Consider the following 24511-nt stretch of genomic DNA (forward strand, 5'->3'; position numbering starts at 1 on the left):
TATGTTTAGCTGTGACATTGTTTGACTTGAAATTCTTTTTTTCTCTTCAGCTCTAAATCTTGAGCTTCTACCCCTGTCTGAGTTTGAAAATTCAATGAAAATTCATAAATGGTAATATTGTTTAAAGTGCTTACGGGTTTGTTTTTTTAAATGGCATGCTTCTGGATATGGTTTGGTGTTTTTTTAATGGATGCTAGGCTCAAAGAATTCATGGGGCTTTTGTCAATTTACAGATTAAATCAATTCAGCTTCTCTGTTTCTCACATTTCTGTGCTGGAGAGGTTTCTCTTGATACTAGGGTACAGCATGGCTGCTGTCCCCTGTGCTCTGCCCCATCAGCCTTGGAGGCTCACCCTGATATAAGAGGGTTTGCTGGCAGCAGGGCACCCATGGTCTGCTTTTGCTGCTGCGTGGGGGAGAAGCGGCACAGCCAGACCTTTCTTCCTTCCACTGATCCCTGGCTGCAATTCAGCACTTGCTATATTTATACAGAATTGGCCTCCGGAGGTCCCGGCTGAGATCAAGATCCTGCTGTGCCGGCCACTGACCGTAGTTGGAGGTTGTCATCACCGCAGAGAGCTTGTGCCGTGAGCAGAGAGGCAGCACTACAAGGAAGGGAAGTTTTGTTATTGTCTCTTTAGGGACAGGGCATGGAGACCCTGAGAGACAGACTCGTCCCAGGCCGCATGCGAAACTTGGCAGAGACGAGTACTGTCTCTCAGTGTCCACGTTGTAGGTGCTCAGTGCCAAAACGTGGGTGACTTCTGCCCACATTTGAAGGTAGAAGATGTTTGAGGTGGGCTGGTGTAGCTAAGGCATCTGGGGTACCTGTCCTTCAGCAGCAGCAGGGGGAGGACACCGTGGGTGGATGTCTGAAACAGTTGTAGGCACCCCCCATCCCCACTGACTTCTTGAGCAGGACCTCCGTCAGGACCTGAGCCGCTCCATGTAACACCAGTGAGGACACTAATGGGACCTTGCAGAGCTGCTCAGGGATGCTCTGAGAACCCCTGGCACCATGGTGGGGTGGGATAGATCTCTCTCTTATTCCTAGTGTTGTGTCAGGCCCTGAGCTGGACCACCTTGTAGCTGAGTACGTGGAAACGGGCATGATGTAATAGCCAGTGCTGGGCCATGCTGCGTACAGCCAGCAGTCTGGCTGCTTTGTCATGCTTTCTCTGAAGAAGATTATGCCTGAGGCTTTCAAAGGAACCCAGAAGCGTTAGATCTCTCACTTGTCTGACTTTCAACAGGATTTCCATTTAAAAAAAAAAAAAAAAAAGTAAAAAATCCTAGCTTGCCACAAACCTTCTGTCAAGCTGAAGGGTGTTACCTTTGAGGAAATACTGATGCAAATACTAAAACTCTTCAAGAGAAACCAGCTGCTGCTTAATATTGCAGGATCATCTCTCCTTCTATAAAAGGAATTCAAATGCTGCAAATTGAAGGTCTTTTTGAGGCAGACATAGGATCTGGTTCTGTTATCTACACATCTGCGCACCATGTAGAGCGGCTCTCGGAACAAGGTGCCATGCTGTTGTGAGGCCATGGCCTGAGTTGTTACCAGCGCAGGATTGTTCCCCATAGGATGACTGGTCTCTGAATTACATCAAGTCAAGTTTTAATTCAACCTGACATAGGGCTTTATTGAGAACTTACGTAAATACATGAAAATGAGAGTGATGTAATATTGAAATTGGAAAATTGGCTTGAAATAGTATACCGGAGTAAGTATAAAACGGCAGTATAAAAATTTGGCACAGGTGAAACATTTATTCACGTGACTTTCTTACTTTTGTTGGCAAAATGATGCCAATAAAATATTGTGGTATGTGTTGGAAAGGGGCAAAATATGCCTTAAAAACAAGTTGCTGTGCTGCCAGGACATAATTGGGCTTGGGTAATTAAGGCTGACTCTGCGCACTTAATCTGGCTGAAGTGAGCCTCGTGGATGCCGAGCGTTGCAGTAGGGTCACGCCAGCACCGGGAGAACCAAGGGCGGGTAGTGGGGAGGTGTCCTGCGGTATGGAGGATTGGTGAGAGGAGCTCTGTCCCAGGGCTCTTCAGCCCCTCTCCTCCTTCTACCACAAGAGCCAACGCAACCTGTTTTCTCACGGCGGCGCAGCAGTGGTAATTAATCACAGTTGCTTCAAAGGTGCAGCGTTCCCTGCGATTGCTAAATTTAAACGCATTCTTTAATCAAAAGGTGCATTAACAAAAAAGAGACACGCTAGATCTCCCCAGCTGAATCAGTTGCTGATTTTTCTCTCTGGCAGAAATTAACGCACTTGGAGCTCCTTTTAATATGGTGCCAGATGATGCCAGCAGGTTTTTTCTTTCTGCTGCTGCTGCCACGGCGTGGCCATTAGGTTAATGATGGCCAGTGTTGCTTACAGCTTCTATAATGGCTTTAAGGTCTCATGTTTTAAGTCACTGGCAATGTGCTTTTGACAGGTTTATCATCAGTCATTGGAGGGCAGCAAGGGGCTGAGCACGGGGCTGGGGCACCAGGGAGAGTCGCTCCAGTGCAGGACATCTCAGGGCTGTTCCAGCTCTGAGAGGTGGCTCTGGCCTGCTTTCAATAACATCTTTTATCACGTGGTGGCTGTAGAGGGTTGCCCGGACCCCCGAAAGCCGGTGTTGCAGCCCTTTCCATGCTGCTCGTGGTACTTTCCCAGGCTAACTGCACGTTCGTCTGGCCCCATCCCCTGTTGCTCTCTGTCCCCCCGCACGGCGATGGCTGTGCAAGAACCACGTAACGCTCTTAAGAGCGAGTGGGGAGTTGTCACGCTAATGCCTTTTGCCCCCTGAATACTGCTGGCACGGGCCCAAGGGCCGTGTAAAGGCAGGACCGCGAGCAGAGCTTGCTGGTTGTTTAAGTGGTCTCTCTCGATCTGAATTAAAAGAATTAAAATTCTTGGTGGATTATAGGTTGTAGCCATGACAACAAATTCTCTCCCTTTCTCTTTTTTCTGGAATTGTCTTGTAGTTCAGATATGTTGCCAGACAAAACCCCTAATTTAAAAAAAAAAACAACAACCCTAATGTTTCAGGTAATAGCAGCATTAAATTAAAAAGCAGAATAAATGGTCATCAGGGTTTTGACGACTGTGTATGTTCTGTGCCTGGTATCTCCTTGTGAAACTGGAAATCTCTTGACTGTGCAAGTCAGTAAGGCTTTTGTTCAGTGGTATTAGAGGGAATTTTGCTAGCCTAAAAGAAGTGGGGATAATTACTAACAGGAGTTCTTGTGCAGCGTATACCTGTAATAGTTAAAGGGAAAGCTGCTTAAATTTATTCTGACAATTGCAGATACAGCACTGGAGGAATCATTTGAATTATTCATTCTGCAACAAGGAAGCATCCCACTTGTCTTCTCTTTAGAAATGAAATCCCAGTCAGATTTAAAATACACTTTTATGGCTTGGTTTCCTTTTTTTTTTTTTAAAGTAATTTTGCCATTTCAAGACTTCTATTATAATTACCTGTGAATGTAGGGTTTTTTTAAAGATTATTCTGATTTCTAAAAGAAAGGAGAAACTGATTTTTTTACATGAACTGCTTCTTGTAGAATAAGTTTAATGAAATTCAGCTTGCTTTCATAAATAATGCAGCACTTGCATTTGATTAGGTGAAGCCTGGAGGAATTTCTACCTAATCAGATGCATAGCAAGAAGGATATTGCCTGCAGACTGTTACCATTATCAATGGCGGTGGCAAGGAAAATGCAGCTCCGTGTGTGTCCAGATAGAAAGCTTTGTTTCTTAAGAGAAGTTGCAAAACAAGGTATATATAGATTCCAATAACCAATTCCTTGTGCTTCAGAGTGTCCCAGCTATCTGCAAAACAAGGTCTGGGTTCTGAGTATTATCATTATTGTGGCATGAAGAGACTTCAGGTTAACTGGAGACCTCCTTGTCCTGGGAATGGATTTCTGACCCTTCCAAGAAATAAATATATGTGGGGAAGAGACAATCTTTGTATCAGAGAGCTTGTGGTCAAAATAAGAAAGGTAGGCATCGAGGATCATTGGGACCAATTCCAAAAGTCTTGAAAAACAGCACAAACCTCCGGATAACATAAAAATGGAAAAAAAAAAAAAATAAGTGTGCCACCATTCATTAAAATAATAGGTCACCTACAGCAAAAAACAAACCAGTTTGCAAATGGTGTATCTGCAAGTTTTGCAGAAACATTTTGAGAGTTCTTGAGTAAACGTTGCTTTAATTAGTTACCTGTGGTCAAGTTTTATGACAGTCTGTAAATCCAGCCACGAGACTTTGTTCTACTCTGGTTTTATCCCCAGGAAGCTGTTATTAACAGCAATGGGTGTGGATGAACAGAGGGTAGTTTGAGCAAGGCTGTTAGTTCTTTAGTCGTCATCCATATTAATAATTAAAACAGGGCCGGGGCCCCATTCTTTAGCCCTGAGGCCAACTCGCATAAATTGACCTGCAAGCATTCAGTAAGGGCTTGTGTCCTCTGAGAGGCAGTGGCTGAGCCCAAGTGGCTTTTGGGACCAGACCTTGGTCTGGGCTCAGCCCTGGACCATTCCTGGGAAGTATTTGAGCGTGGTGTTAAATGGTTAGGGATCATGTTATAACCGTGTGGATGGTCATGGGCGCAGGCTGTAGTTCTGGTTACTTTATTAGAGGTGGTGCTCTCTTAGAGCTTGGTTATGCTCTGGGATGAACTCAGTTGTGTGTCATCTTGCTCTACCCCCATAGTGAAGTAATATTCCAAATAAAAGCGTAAAGAACTGAACCCTAATGGCAAAGCTCAACCACACTGCCTTATCTCACTGCACTCAGATTTTTCTCTCAATGTTTGTTCAGATATGTGAAATTGCTAATGTTGGAAGTTCTTTGGGCCAGATGCTAAGCGGGGTTTAAGCTGACAATTTGTGCTAGCTGAAGTTCTGGTTTTTCACTTACCTTTTTTGGAAAGGGCAATGAGATGTAATGAATAAATGTAAAACACAAGAAATAGAGCCCAGGATACACGGGAGGTGTGTTTGCATCCTGCGATAGGTTTTAGTGCTGAGCTCAGAAGTGTATTTATGGCGCTGCTGGTCAGAACTGTGCAATTTAAAGGTGAAATCAGTTCTCTTTTTTAATCTTGCGTTTTCATTCCTCTCCAAATTGGTGCAAGCAAATCTCCTGAGCCGAAAATGTCATGGGAGTGCTAGAGGCCAAGAACAGAATTAATTTCTGAAAGTTTGAGAGCAAAACCATCAGGTTTAGGGCTGTAAAATGTTAATCTGTTTCTGACTTTCCCGAGAATTGTCTGAAATACTTTTGCCCACTCATAACTCAAGCGACTTCATGTCAGATATTAGAACTGTTTTTGTGTGTGAGTACTGACAGAAGTAGTGCATGGCTTTTATTAAAGCAAAATGGAAAAAAAGCCTCAAAAATATAACTCCCAAACGTTTTTTGGTCCAAAACAATGTCAAAATCCCATGGTAGAAATGGGAAACAAGGCTGAGCCCTCAGTCATTTAGACATTCTTTGCTCAAGATCCTGGTCAAGGTATCACACAGAGCTGCATCTCAAGGGCAATCAAGCTTGGTCCTTTCCATTGCTCCCCTGCTGTTGCTGCGGAAAGCATTTCTCGTAGGCTGCTTCAGATGGGAAGGCTTAGCCTGGATGACCGGTGGATTTTAGGGCCAAGATCAAGACTCAACATTGTACCCTCATCACCATCTTGTCCTCTGCTGATGCTTCTCCAAGCCTAGGCAGCCTCTCACATCCTGAAACGCGCAGGCTCACTGGGCACCTTCAGCGAGGGAAAGCGATGCTGTTTCTGTGCCAACTGCAGTCTAACATTGGATTCGCTACTCTCTGCTCCTCTGTGACAAGATCAATTAGGGAACTCTTCAAAAGTCAATTAAGCAGGGACTGCAGGTAGCGGGGGTGAATGGACACTAGGCAATGCGGACACCTGCGACACGTAAACTGCACCTGAGAGCTTGCAGCAGGAGGAGTGGTTACCACTGAGAGACAGGATGCTTCTCTGTTCGTTGGGGATGTTGACAGAGCCCACAGTCGTTAGTTACTATGAGCGGTGGTCGCTACATTTATCTTTTGTCAGTATAGTAGGTGAGGTTTTAAAAAACATATGTGGCTGCATCCTTGAATGCTCTCTCCTCGACCGTGTGGCTTTGCAGTCGTTGCCCGCGTTGAGGCTTGGTCTTGGGTGGAAGAAGGGTTTTGGAGCCCTTCTCTTACTTAGTCGTAGGAAGCATCCTGTGTTTGTTACCGATCCGCTTCTCCCGGAGTTCCCTCGTGCGTTCCCAGCTTCACCCTCAAGTAAGACCCTGCCAAAATCACTTACGTGCGGTGGAGCAAAAATGTGACTGATACAAATGTTGCAGCAGTGTATAAAATGCTAAATTATTCATGGTACTTAAGCGCAGAAAATCCCAGGGCTGAACTGACATAATGAAAAACTCCAGGCAAAAAAAACCCAAAAAACCACCATGGAAAGTCTTAGATTAAAAACAGTTGCAAACTTTAGAGTCAGACTGTATTACAGACTCTTAATCCCTTCTTCTTCCTTTAAACGCCCCTCCTCATGCCGTACCCTGGGCTATCATACCCAACTATTTTTAATGTCATTATCCACATCACTTTCCTATGAACAGGGACTTAAGGCAGAGAAATGTCAGATGACTTGTCCTAGTCCGACACAGAAAATCTGTAGTGGCAGCAGGATTTGCAATTGGATCTCCTCAAACTGAAGCCTTGACCTTCTTAACCTGCTTTCTCCCCATCACAAAGGAAATGATCGTCTGGAGGAGTTCAGTGGGCGAGCACCTCTGCACCATTTCGTACCAGAGCATCAGAGATAGTCACACAGCTCGTCTCCCAGCTTGCCTGGGACCCCTGTGGGCTACCGTCACAGATGTATTTCTTTATCGTAATGAACCTCAGTTTTCACCCATCTGTGACACAGAGGGTCCTGGGTGCTAAATCTTGCCCTGGATCACTCTCACCACCGGTGTTTTCTGGTGAAAGACCTACAGACCAAAATATTAATGCAGGAGCACAACTTTGTCTGAGAATTTAAGCAGCTGAATGGACCACGAGGTGCTTCTTAATTCATGGGGGATTTTAACAGAGCTCCGCTGGGCCCAGTGTGTAGTGTTATAACTGAAACAGGTAGATGTAAAGATCGACAGATCAGTTAAAAGGAGAACGAAACCAAGTGGTAAAATATACAACTAGAAGCTTAAGGAATTCATACTGTTAAGCAGCCTGTTTCCAGGGTTTTTTTTTTATCATTTTGCTTGGTCCTGAAAATATTGTTCAACAGCTGATTTCAGGTTTACTTTTGCACTTTATTATCACTTTTATTGTGGAAAACTGATTTAAAAAAAAGACAAGACAGAACAATTTAAACAGTGTTGTGTTGGTTTCTGTATATGTCAAAACATATTTCCATTGGAAACATATTTTTGACAAAGCAGTTCTTACTTGTTTGAAAAACATTTTGAATAAAGACGTTCAAGCTGCTTTAGTCACTTTGCCTTTTGCTTGGAGGGTAAAATAGGTTTTCAAAGCTGTTGAGTGTTCCCTTTTGCCCTGGAGGCATACAGGAACTGTAGGAGAAGATCTGATTTGCAATGTCTTTGGGAGTTGAAAAGGTTCCTCAGGATCCCATCAGGATCTGCAGCAAATGAAGGGAAAACAGTGTTTCCTAGCTGACATCCTTTGCTTTACAGGGTGCCAAACAGCAGTGGTGGCCGCATTAGTGACTTCAGCTTTATTTGTCAATTAAGTGAGTGTCTGTAACTTGATGTTTCATTTTTCCTAGACTGTACCCTCGTCACGCAAGTGCTCTCAACAACTTGGGGACATTGACCAAAGATGTGGCGGAGGCAAAGGACTACTACAGACGGGCCCTTCAGTTAAACCCTCAGCACAACCGAGCTCTCTTCAATCTCGGCAACCTGCTCAAGTAAGTTGAATGCAGGACTGGCACCAAGGAAATTCACATTCTCTCTACACGCATCACCAAAGTACTTTTTTTCTGCCAGCTGGTGAAGGAATGGCATTATTTCTTATTGCTGGCCAAGAGTGCTGTCACAAAGGTGAGGCTTAGTTTGGATACCCTTATGCTGTCTGCCACAGCACTTCAGGTGCTGTTTACCTTTGTGTTTCAGCTGGAGGGAATTCACTTGTTCCAAATCAGGCATCAAAACATGAGGTCCCTTAATCCAACTAGTCACTAGAGACTCCCATCTCAGTGGAGAGGTATAAGCCTTTTCAGTGGAGCAAGCCATGATGTTCAAAGACAGGCATCTGATACAGATCTAATAAACAACACAGACCCAGCAAATCTCCCTCTGCAAGTTCCCACTTCCTTTCATTAGCGGTATGGAAGGTTGATGCATAGTTTAGGCATAAGCACTTAACTCAGATGCTCAGAGCAGCAGAAGGTTCATCCCATTGCAGAGGGGGTGGGTCTGGATTTGAGGGGAAAGCTGGCTTGCATACGGCTACTCTGCTGAGCAAGAAAACAAGTTAATCAGCTCATAATTCTGCTCATTGTTATTTAGAGTGTCAGCCTTTAGCAAGGAGAATAGCAGATGATCATAATAATGCAAATTAATTTGACTAACCATATCTAAAGACTGAACTTAAATCTATACAAGAAGCTTTGCCAGTATGATAAGATCTGCTAGGAGTGCAACTAAAAAAAAAAATCCATATTCCTGCATTACTATTTTGCACCAACAAAACCCCCCTTGTTTTTGTGAGCATGTTATTTGCTGACAGAACTGCATAAACTACAGCAGTAAAAGTACTTTTTTGCTGATATAAACAGCGCCTCTTTTGCTGGTAATAGGTCTCTGGTAAATCTTTTGGAGTAAATCAGGCTTTAGTGTTGGGCTGGTTTTAAAGTGGCACTGTCTCATCAAAACATACTTGATCTCTCTGGTTCTGAAATGTTACTCTGAGTGTGAGTTTATATGACAGATGTTAAGTGTATCGATGACGTTCTGCCTGGTCCATTCCGTAGTAGAGAAGTTATCAGAATAATATTACAAGTAAACCTGATGGTTTGGGGTTAGAATATGGCAGCTGAGGAATTCTTAAATGGAAAGTAAGTGAAAGCTTTACTGGAAATACTCACAAGAAAGGAAAATGGTAAAGACAGTCTTATGACAAGAAAAATGGAAGGTCTTTGTATTATTCATCAGATTTGGCTGATTGAAATTAATCTTAGGTGGCAATGCTGTTTAAAAATACATATTGTCCTTTTAATCCATCATGTTTGCCTTAGTTATTATTCTCTGTAATTGTTTTTTAAATATAAAATATTAATACAAAAGGACGTAAGCCAGAAGCAGGACCAGGACATCCCATGTCAATAACACTTAAATCTGGCCTGTTGATGGGCTCTTGTGACCCAGCAGATGGGTAGAAACTGGATTTGTTGCACCAGCAAAGCACAAAGGAGACCTGTGGGAAAATCTCTTAGAACTGCTGTTTGTTTTGTGTACATGTCATGTTTTTTCTAATGTGATAGTTAAGGTATCGTGTGTCCTGTATGTGCTCTGCATCCTTCTGTGGTTCCATATATTGCAGTATCTTAAAGGTGAGTGATGCTTGTGCTAAACTTTTTAAAAGAAAGCGCTCAGGTTCCGCCTGCCCTTTTCCCGCACCCACTTGCTCCCATTTTCTAGACTTTTTTTTAGGCTTCCAAAACAACCTAGTGCGTCTGCATACACAAATAGTATCAATTGTGATGGAAACTGGGTGCCCTCATCTCGCTATTCAGCTTTAAAAAACCTGCTAAAAAATGGGTATAGTTCATGGTGGAAGGATTAGCACATATGTAAAGCAGAGACTGTACAGGCAGATGCTATATGAATGTGTCCCCTAAAACACTAGCCCAAACCCCTTTGCCAAGACCTATCCTGGATCCACCAATTTAGCAGAGATCATCAGCCAATTCTGGAGCAGAAGGTGACTCCTGAGATGACCAGACTGGAACGAGGCAGGGATTTCAAGTTCTCCCTTCCTACAGCTTTGTCTTTATTTATGTTTTCTACCTGGCTCTCCAAGTTATCCTTTCATATGTATGTATATAGGGCGACCGGTATTCTGCAGGCAGTAAATGCTAGTATAATCTAGGTAATAAGTGAAATTCTGCAGAATATTACAGGCAGATAATACTTTCTGGCTGTGCTATGACACGTTTTGAAGAGTGTTTTGATTTTTAAACATACGGCAGAGAGAGGATATATGGTCAAGCCATCAAAGCATTTTCTGTCCTCTTTGCAGAGGCTTCAGTGTATGGCGCGGATCAGGAAGAGCCAGATCTGCAACACTCAAGGCATGTCCAGTAACAGCACTACTTGTCCTGAAACATGTAATGAAACCATCTGGCATGGGGAGTTCCCAGTTGAACTCTACTGTAGAGTTCCTTGTACCCACCCCTGCTCATAGTGTAGAAATCTGATGGCGGATATTAGATTTCAACTCCTCTGGAGTGCTGAGAAAGGGGAACTCCAGGGTTTTGGAAGGATGGGTTTGCTGTTCCCATGTGTGAATCTGCCTCTCGTTATTCCCTGTAAATAATCTCTCTATTTAAGCATCCATTGCTTGTGATTTAAGCTTGAGTAAGAATCTGTTTTGAGGCCCACAGGGTGGAATTCTCAAGTTCTTTTCTGCGGAAGTCCTAGATGAAAAAGGATGTTTCCATTTTCTGTTTGCGCATAATGAAGACAGCTATGTGCCAGAAGATGAATGTTCTCAGGAAGCATTGCAGGGTAATGGCTGAATAAGCCTCTGGTTTTGTTTACATACCCTAAAATAAAGTTGTATGTCATCATTTTCTTGCCTAATACAAATATTGGAGAGTAGGTAATTAAGCAATGCCAACAGATTTCTTAAATAAACCCAAAAGATAGCCTACCTAAAAGTGAGCAACCTCTTTCTCCACTTTCTTGGTCTGTGATCTGTGACACAGAGCAGCCTGATACTGCTTTCTTGTGTTTTATTTTGAAGTTTCCCATTATATAAATATTTAACTCCTCTTAGAGATTCAGTTTTGTTGAGATACAGCTTGAAAAACTGAGATAAATATCATTCAGAATACCTCACAAATTTATAGCCTGTGGGATATTCTGTAGAGAGACAAGAAATAAAATATTATGAACATTTGAAGTAAATATTTATCTCAGCTTTCTGTTGCAGGAAGAATGGGAGAGAACTTATTTGTGGTACGTAAAGCACTCCAATATTCAGTACACTATTTCTTATGAAGAAAAGCCTCATAACTCTTACATGCTTTGAGAGTGTTATGGCTGCATTTTTAAGGGGAAAGTGAAATGCCTAGAAACAATGTCCACTTTCAAAGCACTGATTCTCTTCTGAATGTAGAGTAACACATAAGGTGACCTGTGTGTTTGTTGCCGTGATGTAGTCCAAGTTTAGCAAACCCACCTATTCAGAGGAAGAAGGACCGTCTGCGCTCTGTGATACAGGCTTCTGGATATTTGTGTACGTGAATGTGCTGACAGAGGCTTGTGTAACTGTCTGAAGATGATAAAAAACATCAGACAGATATTATGCGTATTGAGATTTAAGATCTTTCAGAGAGTGAAACATTCCTCCCTTCCATTCAAAGAAGCAAACTGAGTGATAACATTCAGTGATATTGCACCTGGCTTCCTGTATGGTCTCTGATGAGGATACTCTGTGTTGCATCAAGTGCTCTAGTTATCCCTCAGTATCACATACGTGTAGCCTGTTTATAAAAAAAAACACCTCTGGCAATGTCAGATTTACAGTAGATGAAAAAAGTAACAGGTTGGAAGAGACCTCTGGAGACCATTTGGCCAAGCCCGCTGCTCAGAGCAAGTCTAATTGGATCAGGTTGCTCAGGGCTGTGTCCAGCTGAATCTTGAACACCTCCAAGGACAGAGATGCCACAGTGTGTCTGTGCAACCGGTTCCACTGTTTGAGCACGCTTGTGGTGAAAAATATTTCTTATATCTAATCAGAGTTTTCCATGTTCCTACTTGTGTCTGTTGCCTCTCTCATCCTGTCACCATGTACCTCTGAGAAGGGTTTGGCTCTGGCTTCTCTGTGTCCTCTGAAGTCGCAGGCAGCACTGAGGCCACCCATGAGCCTTCTCTTCTCCAGGCTGCACCGATATGGCCCGCTCAGCCTGTCCTCAATGCAGTGGGTGATCTGACTGTCTTTAATATCCCTCTGTTGGGCTTCCTCCAGTAAGACCATGCCTTTCTTGCACTGGGGAGCCCAGCTCTGGGCAGACATTGCTTCAGAAGTGGTCTCACAAGTATCATGTATAGGGGAAGGATGGACCCACTGTTGGCCACCTTTGCCACATAAGATACATTGCTGGCCCATGGTCAACTTATTGTCCACCAGGACACCAGTCAACCTCCAACCTGTGCTTGTGCACGGGGTTGTCCCACTCTGGGCGTAGGACTTGCATTTGCTTTTGTTGAACTTCATGAGGTTCCCGTCAGACCTGGTCCCTCAGAAAAGCAGCCCTACCTTGCAGTGTATTGCCCACTCCCCCACTTTTGTGTCATCCACACAGGATAGATAAATGGCAAAGGAGCGCATCTAAATTACCTGAATCAGTTTAAACCAGGGAGTCGAACAGGCTTAGAGGCTTCCTTTCAGACAGGCAGAGTTAGACAATGCAAGCTCCCCTTGGATTATGGTGTGAAACCAAGGTGAGATGTTCAGAACTGCTGTGGAGCCCCTGTTGAGTTCTGTGTTTCTGTCTTTAAGGCAGTCAAACTAACTTAACAAAATAAAACAAATCTTGAAGATTAAAAAGTCCTCTAGAGCGCTAATTCCTAGGTTACTCTTTCTGTTGTAAATTAAATTCGCTCCAGTGTTAACGATGTACTTTAAGAAGGTCCCTGCTTTGGGACAACACTAACAGCTCACACACAGCCCTGTGCATTGCCAGACTTCTGCGGGGTGTTTTAAGCTGATTCTTCTCCAACTGTAGGGCACTTGCAAAAATATGGACAAGATGTTCCCTGTGGAAAGAGCTATTCCTTGCTTGAGCATGCTGATTGTAGAGGGGAGGCTGGGAGCTGGGGTGGAAGAGGGAGTCAGGAGAGGGCATTGTCAGGCAAGGTAATTTGGGGAAAAATTGGATTAAGTGATCATAGATTCCTTGTATCAGTTGAATTTGTTCCTCTCTCTATCATAGTAAAGGTATACATTACCTAGCTTTTCCTGATCCAGATCCCCAGTTTATGGTAAATTAGTGTATTGGACCGTTCTTCCAATGCTCTGTGCTCTCCCAAATTGCAGGAGATTTATATAAATGACGGCCTCGATCCTGCAAAGCGTTGGCCTTGATCCAGGAAAGCACTTCAGCCAGCAATTAATTTTCAACTTGCATACATAAAAGTTAAGTACGCGTATAAGTGCTTGGCCAGAGCGCTTGGTATCTTGCAGGCCTGAGCCCTCTGAGAAACTACTGGATCTGCTTTTTTTAATGTAATTCACTCTGTCACATAAAAAGACGCCATAATCTTTCCCTCTCTACACCCACTTTCAGGAGACAAACATTGTTCTTGGATCAAACGAAAAAAAAAAAGGCCATTTTGAAAAAAAGAGCAATTAAGAGGACTGCCCCATGTTCAGAGTGCATGCTTGTGGTTAATGGGAACTTTTACTGCTGCTGAGTGGATCACTTAATCCTTTTATTTCTGTAGCTGGCATTTCCTACATTTTTTTTGCCAAACATCAATACCTTTATAAAGCAGTCATCTGTTTTTGATTTATAAAAATGTGTCATGAAACTCCAGCCAAGGGATCCAAAAGTTTTATAAATTGACAAGCTAGCTAGTCTTTAATTAGTGTAGGAGAAAAGTGGTTCTTTATTTGTTTTTGCTTCATTCGTGTAATTTATATGGAATACCATTGGAAGAAGAAAAAGACTAGCACAACTGGTTTTACTTAGCTTAATGCACAGGCAAAATATTCTTCCAGTTACACAGCTAGAAAGGGAAAAAATCTGCAAAGCCACATATATTATCAGCTGAAATTTGCACCTTATAAACAAGATCTGGTTACTTGGCCACGTCACTCAGATGAAATCTAAGGCCAAAGCAGCAAGGTGTTCACGTATTTTTCTGTGTCCCAGAGCCCTTTGTTTCTTTTTGAAAGCCCTGCTCTTCATAGTCTTTGTACAGACAACACCAGGAAAATGTTGTTCCAGTCCAGCTAAACATCCTTAGATGTTTTTTCAGGAAACCTTCTCATTTTCCAAGGAAAGCAATACACAGCAATACTGAAGAAATTGTAGCTCAAATAAATAAATATCCTTAGATTTTTGTTTGGGGAAGCCTTTTCTGATTTCCATGGCAATAAATGCAGAGCAATGCTGGAAAAAAACCTAGCTCATCAGCATAGCCATCTCACAGCTATCTCTGTTCATATCCCTTAGGATCGGAAGAACAGACTCCTCTAGCCTAATGGTCGACTTGCTAAGGAATTATTTAGAAATCCCAGGCACTTCGCAATATTTTAATTTCAAAGTATTAATTTAACTGAGTCATAAGTGGATCTATAACAGCACTCGTCTAGGAACATGCAAAGACTCTGTGGGTATTTTTAAGGAAAGGCAAATGTTTTGGTGTCTCCACCCTGCTGATGTGAGAGCAGGGGTGGTGAGAGCAAGCGTCCTGTTCCCAGGTCAGTCAGTGCCCCAGAGACATGACTGGAGCCAGACCTCCAGAAGCTGACTGCAAACCCGGTGTTACCCCAACAGCATCCCTTCCTGCAGGGCATGTGACTTCCCAAGGACATCGCTAGGAGGGTCTTGTTCAGTACTTCATGCCTGGAGACACTTTTTCTATCTTGTCCTTCTTGTATCTTTAGCTCCTGATGGGATGAATGGGGCAGAATTTGCTGTATTTGTCATAAAGAGAAATATTGAGAGGAGGTGTACAGTAGGACTGGAGAAGTTTACAAAATCTAGTGGTTATGTCTCAGCAGACAGAGCATGTGGCCCGCACTGCTCGCCTGATAGCCAAAATAAAATACTTTTTTGCTCTTCAGTGTGCAGGGTTGAGGAATGCACTGTTTTGGGGGTGTTTTGTCTTCACTGGGATCATTGAGTAGTGCTCAGTATGACGATTGCCTGAATAGCAGACTAAATGGCGGATTCATTAAAGCCTGTGTCTTCCCAACTCCTGAGAATAACATATGGAAACAGCGATGGGCCGAGGAGATACTGGACATGCACACCGCGGAGAGGAGGCACAAGTGAATCATTTAGTCCTTGTTGAAAAGGTCAAGCCGGGGGCTTTCACGTCTCTTTAAAGTTAATCAGTGGGATGACCTCAACATGTGCTTACAGGAACGTTTCTTTCTTTTTTCCCCTCCTTCCCTGTCCTGCAGATCCCAAGGGAAGAAGGAAGAAGCTGTAATCTTACTGCGGGACTCCATTAAGTATGGTCCAGAGTTCGCAGATGCTTACTCAAGCCTGGCCTCGCTGCTAGCCGAACAGGTACCAGGCACCGCTCGAGCTCTCGTGCCTTCTGCGCATGTGCGTACGCGCTGCTGCCGCAGCCGCAACACCTCCTGCGCATCCCCGTGGAGCATCCTCGCCTCGCACGCGTGCGGTGGCAGGCGTGGGTCCGCGGCTGTCTGCAGAGAGCTCTCAGGCTGCTTTAAGGGTGACTTTTTTCAGGATAGGAGGCAACTTGTTCGCAGTGAGTGATTACACCCACATGATGTGGCTCTGAATTAAATCGCTGTTGAAGCTGTGAGTAAATATCCTCCCTGCAGCTCCCCGCGTATATGGTGGAGTCTTAATGCATCGCACCTTGAATGTTGTGACAGCAGAATAGGCGAGCGCTTCCCCCTCAGACACACACGCCTACGTGGGTAACCTTGAGATTTCATAATAAATCACTCCAAAGCTAGGAAATGTCAGAAACCAGGTGGCCTCTGCAGCCCGAATTCTGCCCCTTGCATGCACGCATTGGGATACGGCCCTTAATTACCGTGGTAGATGATCACGTACAGGAGGTGGGAAGGCTCGCTAGCTTTATGTCGCTCTTAATGAGCAGCTGTTCAATATTTTATTTAACCTCATTGTTCAATATGCGCCCCAAGGCCTTATTTACTGCGCATGGCCCAGGCTGCGCTCTGGAGACAGGATTAGTCATTTCCTCTCGGGCTTGTTCCCCGTGCTCATTACCTTCCCTACTCTCTGTAGTTAGGTGATTTATTTCTACAAGGTCCCTGTGAGGTGAAATATTGTCCCCGTGGAGGAAGAGGGAAATTGAGGCACAAAATGCTTGAGTTCAGGAGAAGCCACAAAGCGCGGGTGCTCACCTCGAGAGCACCGAGCCCTGCTTTTCACCATGTCTGCAGCAGCAGATGAGGGATGCTGTGCTTCGGGCGGTGCTCCCACAGACTGCAGCTACAACCCATGGCCCCAGTCTGGGGCTATGGGGGTGGGTGATGAGGTCTTCATAACGGCACAGCTCCAGCACACTTCCGCAAGCCTTTTCAAAACTTTTTTTTTCTCCCCCAAGTTTCAAGGGGGAGAAGAATCTAACTGTTCCGTAGCACGGGGTGCTAAAGCATTCTTAAAAGGTTGCCGAATGCAAATACAGACAAAGCAAAAAGCCAGTCTTTCACTGTTTCCATTAACCTGGTTAGGGAAAGCTTCTCTCTGTAAGGGAAGTGGATAAATTTCAGCAAAACTATAAGCAAAGGTCTTGTTCTGGTTTAGGCTTCTTTAATGATGTAGGTACTCTGCAAAATTCACCTATGATACATATGGGTTACTGAAACGTGTGCTATTTTATTTTCCCTTTTAAGTGACTTTCAAATATTTCAATATTATCAATATCAGCTGCAGGAACCTAGAAATACAGCGTATGAATTGAAAGAAGAACCTTATTGAATGGGAACTGTGTTTTGAATAAGCCTGTCAATGAAGAGTCTCCTGCAAGTATAGGACATGAGTCCTGTGCAGTAATACCTGGTTTTAATATTAATTGAAATTAGTAATTAGAACCATCGATTGTAAGGTCAGCAGAGAAATAAAACCATTATAGAGTCCCGAGGCCTTCTGCCCAAAGCAAACACCATCAGTAAGTCCAGCAATAATTCATCTACTTGTACGTATAGATTGTTCATCCTCTTGTGACTTGAGTAAGCGGTAGGGAAAACACATAGATAGTACGGTTTCCTTGGACAACAGTGATTTCCTGCAGGCTTTTAACACCTTCTCCTGTTCAGCCACAGCAGATGACGACCTGGTCGTGCAGCTCCTGCCTCGCACACCCATCCTAGTGACCATGGTGGGGGCTGTCCTATAAATACATGCTGCTGTCTGTGGCCGTGGGCTGCAGAATCACACCCTTACTCTGTGTGCTTCCTGAAAGAGTACAGGCAGAAATTTTGGCATCTTCAGCCCAAAGGATGATGACAGGACCCCATTTTTCACTCTGGAGTTTTCCTCTTTGTCCAAGCAATAGTTTCCAAAATGGCTGAAAGTTAAAAACCTGTCTTTCTGTTGACTTGCGGCCCACAGCTGTTGGGGTATCTGTGATGCCAGGCAGTATGCAGTGGGTTGCAGAGACAGCATCGCTGTGGAGCTTTGGGAAAGGGAGCCCAAAATGGTTCCCTCTTGCTGGTATGTGGTAGAAAGGGGCTGAAATGCCAGACGCGGCACATTAAAATAACTCACGAGGTGACCATGCCCGTGGCAAACTGCAGCTCCTCCAGCTTTGCACTAAGGCTAAGAAGGAGGGAAACTTGTGGAAGCAGCTCAGTGAAGTAGTATGGGGATTGCCTTCGTCGGTCCCACACTGCATGTTCCCCCCTGTTTTAAAGGTGGTGAATCCGAAATAGGGCTTATGGGTCCTTTCCTCCCACAGTTGTAAAAAATGCTCCTCAGAGGAATGTCTCATGTGCCGGGGAATTAGCCTGTAACTCTATGTGATTGCCCTCTTCTCTCCTTGGTAGTTGGTTCTGAAGCCAGAGCTGACAAAGAAAAAAACACCGCCACATTGTATAAAAGTTTGGCTTGTTTACGCCTTTTATAAATGCTTGCCCTTCTTGCTGCTTTTTCTGCTTGGTATCATAACTTGGTCACAATGTATTGTTGTTTTCCTTGTTTTCCATGATCACTGCAGTGGTGCTAATATCAGAAATCAAACATTTTTGTTTGCCGTTCCCACACCACTCCTCTAGCACTGCTTCCCCAGGATTTGCTCTGATGCGCTTTGACAGTGCCTTCTTCCCAGCCCTTAGAGTTTCATCAGCCATCTCGTGCTACTTCGTGGCTCTTTTCAGGCCCTAGTTTCTGGATTCACGTGATTTTTTTGTGTGTGTATGGCATAATATCAGCCTACACTAAGAAGAAACTTTTTCTCCTGCTCAGCTGCAGAGGAGAGCCTACTCAGGCATAACCAGACTGAAAAACTGAGCCATAAAAAAAAAACCCCAGACTTAAAAACCCTGGAGTTCAACTGAGAGATTCTCACATGCATAATTTTTTTAATATCATAAAAATCTCATACATTTTTTAAGCCAATCTTCTGAATTTTGTGAGGTTGATGAATGTTTCATGAAGGCCTGGGAGTGGCATTATTAAGTGTTAATGAGAATCAAGCCTTGATGAACTTGGAGCGTTTCTCCAAAGAAAAGGAGAGGCTGTGAGGGAGAAAGCTCTGGCGGAGAAAGCTCTGGCACAAAAAGCTGGGCCCACCCTTCCCAATTTCTGACTATGCTTAATGCAAACACTTTGTTAGAGAAATCATCCCAGACTCTGCGCTGAGCCTGAGGCATGCAGGGTCAGGATGTTGGGTGCCAAAAAAGCAACCATGATAAAAATGCTGAAATTGCTCAGTATTGGTGAGTGTGAATGTTTTGACATGGGGCACTGCTAATCCAGTTTAACACAGCCCTTCCTGGCTTTGAAGATCGGGTTTATGATCAGTAAGTAAAACGAAGAAAACTGACATACGTGCACACAAAGCCACATTCCTTGGCTGAAAATTAAACTTAGAGGAAAAGGCATTAATACAGAAAACTTTGAAAATATGCTTGTTAATGTCTCGGTGACACAGATGCTTTCTCAAAAAATTGCTCTTCATTTTAGTCAGTTCTGACGATCACTACACTTTTGCTGACCCCGCAGGATAATGATGTCCAATTCACGTAAATATATCCAAAATGTACAAACTCAAGCACTTTTAAAAAATGTGTTTCTGTGTTTTATCACACACTATCTTTTCTGTTGGCTGACCTTTATCATGTAAATGTGAAAGTACTTAACCACAACAAACCTTGTGCTTTCATCAAGTCATAGTCTTCCAATGCGTTTAATTCCACCTCTCCAGCTCTGAAATAGGAGGTGAGAAAGGAGTCCACACATTTAAGCAGCTACAGAACAAAAGCTGCCATTGAGTGCACCTTTTAAATCCAGAGAAAGCCCTGGAGGCTCCGGGATTTGCAGGACTTGAGGGGAGGAGAGTCCACAGCTGGGAATGGACCCACCTTTCATTTCAGCTTGGTGGCTCCAGGCCTTCCTCAGTGGAGACCCAGGCAGCTGCTTTCGCTTGGGAGCATCGTCAGGAGGCCATGGGGTTTGTCGCCGTAGGGTTATGCCTCTCTGCGGAAGGGGAAGAGTTGGAAAAAGTGTCTTTGGTGCTGGAGGCATGCCTGACACCCCTCTGCGCCATGCCGTGCACAGCTTCCTTCCATAAATACACCCAACAGCAAGGCTCCGAGGTTAGGGGGGAAGGAAGACAGTGAGAAGCCAAACTAGCGAGCATGCAGCAGCGGGCATGCACCGCCTGGCTGGAGGGAAATGGAAACCTTATTAAGTTGCTGTTCGATGCAAACAAGGCACCTTATTTTTGTTTCAGGACCGGGCTGCCCGTAGCTCAGTCTAGACAGAACCCAGCCAGTGGGACACTTTCCGTAGGCAGGGTGTCCCCAAAGGAAAGATCTGTATTTTCCAGAAACCCTCAGCACCAACGAACCTCCTTGAAATCTATGCAGAATGTAAGGGCTCAGCGCATGTGGGAATCAGCACAGTGGCACGTCCCGTCGGTCCCAGTGAGCTACATCTCACATGTTAACAATGCCTGGTTTTAATCTGTATCTGTCAGATTTTCCCCACTCTTTCATTGCCCCCATCCTCCTCCAGCTTCCCTCATCCCCCTACATGAGCTCCCCGTCCCCCAGCCGTCATGCATGCCAAGCTTTCATTCCTTGTATTTTCCCTGCTGCATAGGAAACGAACAGCAGAGCTCCGGAGGGTAAAAGTAAGCCAGCGAGATGCTCATTAAACAAATAAATTAAAATATATCAGCTCCCAGATGACAGATACTTCTCACTAGAACCACCACAACCCCCATCACTCTGCGTTTCCCGGCTGAATGCATGCCCAGCTGGGGCTCGCTGATGTTGCACACAAGCCGCCTTTTCCAGCTGTCATTTTTGTTTCACAGGTAGCTCCAATTGGGAATGTATGGGGGGGAAAGCTCTCTGAATTGCTCTGGGGTACCAGACGGCAGCTGCATCGCATCTATGCCATGGGGTAAAATTTTGGCTACCTGGAAGACGGGGTGGGCTGGCACCCCGAGCTCCCCGAGCAGGAAGGGAGTTGTCACAAAATGCAGGTATACGGCAAATGGTGCTGACACCCTTTCTGCCACGGCTAAGAAATCTCCTTCTCTTTTAAGGAACGGCTTAAGGAAGCAGAGGAGGTCTATAAGGCTGGCATAGAGAATTGTCCAGAGAGCTCCGATCTGCATAACAACTACGGTGTTTTCTTGGTTGATACCGGTAAGTGAGAAGGAGCAAGGGATTTTTCCCTCTGTGCCTTATTTGCATTGATTTGTTTTATTCACCAGTACACATCTAAAAGGGTGTCAAAAGCTTCCGAAGCAATACATGTGCCTCCACTGTAGCTTGGAAATAAATATCCCCGCGCTGCTGAGATGGCACAGCGTACTGAAATTTGTAATCAATGCAGGCACTGTGCGGCAGTGGCATTCAGCCCGGCTGGTTCCTTCAGTGTTTCTCACCATCTTTGCACAGGCAGTTGTCCTCTTCAATTTGAGCTGGGCAGCACCCTGACAATACTGCCATTTCTCCAGGAAAGCATGGCCCCATCAAGCCAAATCCCAGGCACACAAGTGGATCGTCATGGTCTTCGGAGCGCTTGCAGCTCTACTTGGTGACAAAGCAGCTCTTTGACTGTAAAGGTTGAGTGCAGCCACTATAAAAACAAACATGGCTTTTAAGCCACAATCATCTGTGAAAACAAAACCTAGGATGCTGTGGAGTGAAATGATTTCTCAGGAGCTACATAATGACATCCAAAGCCTTTATTTTCTGGGCTCCTGGTTCCCATCCAACTTCCCTGGACTCAGGCACTTCCTGGCATCCACATAACAACAACAAAAAATGCCACTGCAATCGCCGCCTTTTATTGACAGCTTTATAAGCAAGGCCAAGTTTGACAAATGACTAGTGGAAACCAAACTACTGTCACACTCCGGTCCCTCCAGAACAGAGCTGAGACTCAGCGATGAAATATTGTAGGCTTAAAAGTGTGTGGTTGCTACCCACTCTGCCCCTTTCACACTGTGCCTGGCTCCAGTGGTGCTTGCGAAGAAAGGACAATGGTGTCCATCAGTCTGCAGCTGGCTGTCCTACTCCTGAGCTGATGCTCAGCCATCACTCTTCTGTAGTACCAGTGCAAAATAAATAAGAAGCCAAAAGGAGTATTCGTAACCAAAAAAAGCATCGTGGCATTAGCGACAGAGGTTGAGGTTCTGAATTTGTGCCCTGGCAAAATTCAGGCTTGCAGATGATAAAAATTCCTCGGTAATTTCACTCTTGATGTTGTACTCATCTTTGCTTCCCAACCCAGATAAACCACCCTATTCCTGCCAAAAGCTTGTGGTTCAAATGCAGTGCAGTGCACTTTCTATTTTTTGTGCTTGTGTATTCTGCCAAAGTCAAAGGTAACTTTTCCTGGTTTACTCCTACACTTCCCTACACACAAGCAACAGGGAAAAAACCAACCCACTGACTTTTGATCCTTTGGGCATGATGTGTAAATAACCCTCCTGAAGACATGACAAGGCGTGAAGGAAGTGGCTGGTAGCGAGCCCGTCACAGACTGTGCTGTTCCCCAGCGGGTGCAGGGGGATGCTGCGAAGCACCACTCCAATTAACGTGCAGGATTTGGTGCAACAAGCCTCTGGCAAGTGTCAGCTCTGGGGAGCCATAGCTCTAGACAGCTCTGCAGTGGTCATAGACACTCAACGTGTCTCCCTTAACGATGCCCATCACCGCCGCCTGTGGAGCAGGGGAGGCACTGGCTGACTCAGGCACTGAGGTGCGCACCCAGCTGCCTCCCAGGATGGTTTGTAAGGAGATTCGCAAAAAACATCTGGCTGCTCAGCGGTGAGAGAAGATTGAGGCTGCTGCTGGATGTTTTGAAAAAGTCTTGCCCTGAAAGAGACATTGTTGGCCCTGGGTGAATCTTAGGTGCTTCTACATCTCCCTACAGATGTTCCTCCTCTCTCCTGTAAAGGAGATGCCGAGAAGTGTCAATGTTACTTTTATGTCGCATAGGTAGTCTCAGGAAAACCAAACTAGATCCGAAAAGCTATGAAAATAAAATTTCCACAGCAGCAAGTTTAGTGCCCCAACACGCACAGGCTGTTTTCAAGTTCTGCTTTCCAGCTAGAAATGGAATTAAATACATTGTGAAGTGATTTGGCTTAAAAAATGCCAGTACTCAAAAGCTTTGTTGGTGGACAAAGATCCGTGAGTATTGGTTTTCATCAGGAGATTATCTGGTCTAGAGTCTAGAAACCAATTAAACGAGCACTGGGGTTAAAAATACGATATTCATGTTGCTGAAATGCTGGAACTTTATACTGTGCCCCATTAATTTATTTAGCTGGTTGTCAGCAGGCCCTGCCTGAGGAAAGCACTGCAAGATCCTTGTTGAGGAAAGCCATTATTTAGCTAAATAAAAATACACTATTAGAAATAGAACTTTAGGCTTTGGGGGTGGTGGTCTGGCACCTTTCTTCTTGCACGGTGTTGTATTTTGTTGTGGTGCTGAGTGATGTCATGGACTGCGGGACCTTGCGCCGGTAGGTGTATTCGCACAGCGAAGCAGTGCCACCCAATGGCTCCTCCGCAACACAGGGACGGTGCTTACCTGCTCCAAAAGAGACACGTGGGCACCTCTGGGCTGGGATTTACTGCCCGGAGATGGGAATTAGCTGGTCACTGGCAGCTACCCCCATTCCTGTTGAGCAGTGCGTGGAGGCTGAGCAGATCCAGCGTAGCAAAGATGGAGGGAATAGTCTCTGTCTGGAAAGAGCTGAAACCATTTGCAGTTGTGCAGGGGTTGTGGGGAATACTGGGTGGCTTGTTCTCCCTGTCTCCAGTGGGCCAGGGTGGAAGGATGCTCTCCTGGGAGGTGGTACGTGCTCTGCAGCCCCCTCTCTGGGGTGGGCTTTGTCTTTAAGAAGAGGGGGGTGATGAGTGTCCCCTGCAGCATGGCAGGAGGGTGCTTTCAGTCAGCAGTCTTCTTCCGATGACTGTACCCTCGACTTGCAAAAATCCACCGCAGAAGAATCTATTTCTCAGGATCATCTCTGGATACTGGAGTTTAAATCCTAATTTGGACAGCTATTTTTTAATCTCTAGAAAGGCTGAGGCAGGATTTCTTTCTCAAAAGAGTTCCCCCCCCCCCCCAAAAAAAAAAAAAACAATAGCTGAAAGAACACCTGGAGCATTACTGCGTTCTGAATTTGAGATGGGGTTTTTCTGAGGCAGCAGTTTAACGGTTGTTCTCCTTTCCAGGCGCTCCGGAGCGAGCTGTGTCCCACTACAGGCAGGCCATCCGCCTGAGCCCCGCTCACCACGTGGCCATGGTGAACCTGGGCAGGCTTCACCGCTCCCTGGGGCAGAACAAAGAGGCTGAAGCGTGGTACAAGCGGTAAGAATTTGGGATGGGGAAACAGAGGTTTCCTTCCTCCCCCTGTACAGCTTGTCTCTCTGAAGCACCTCTAATTCATGAATCTGTCGGTGCATGTTTGGTGTTTCCCCCATTCCTTCTCCATCTTTTTGAAACCAGGTTTACCGTTGCTTATTTGGCTATTTTTGGGGAATGCTTGGAGAGGCAGCATGGACTCAGGCAGCGTTGACTTCCCAAGCCCCCAACATGGACACAGTGCTGCTTTTGGCTGGGGGACGCTCTAACAGCAAAGCCGCAGGTTTTTCAGTGGCATGAGCAGGTTGTTAGCAGCAGTAGCAGCTATAACTGCCACACAGCCTAGCACCAAACCCTTGGCACTATCAGGAATTCAAAGCCCTTCCCAGCAATGTGCCAGTAGGCAGGCTCTGACTCCCAGTATGTAGCAGGGTGGACTGTCTGGGAGTTTTTGCCTCCTTTTTGGCATCCTGATTTGTGCTCACGCTCCCTGGGC

General features: G+C 45.0%; 1 protein-coding gene across 1 annotated transcript in view; it reads left to right on the top strand.

The window, feature by feature from the left end:
* Positions 1-24511, top strand: part of TMTC1 (transmembrane O-mannosyltransferase targeting cadherins 1) — a 151357-nt gene that overhangs the window by 117789 nt on the left and 9057 nt on the right. Inside the window, exons 12-15 of the mRNA XM_074583505.1 lie at positions 7819-7962; positions 15417-15525; positions 20732-20834; positions 23886-24021. Coding sequence (XP_074439606.1) covers positions 7819-7962; positions 15417-15525; positions 20732-20834; positions 23886-24021 — 492 coding nt within the window. The remainder of the gene's footprint in view (positions 1-7818; positions 7963-15416; positions 15526-20731; positions 20835-23885; positions 24022-24511) is intronic.

Source organism: Larus michahellis, chromosome 1 (genome assembly GCF_964199755.1).
Source record: "Larus michahellis chromosome 1, bLarMic1.1, whole genome shotgun sequence".
Taxonomy (NCBI): Eukaryota; Metazoa; Chordata; class Aves; order Charadriiformes; family Laridae; genus Larus; species Larus michahellis.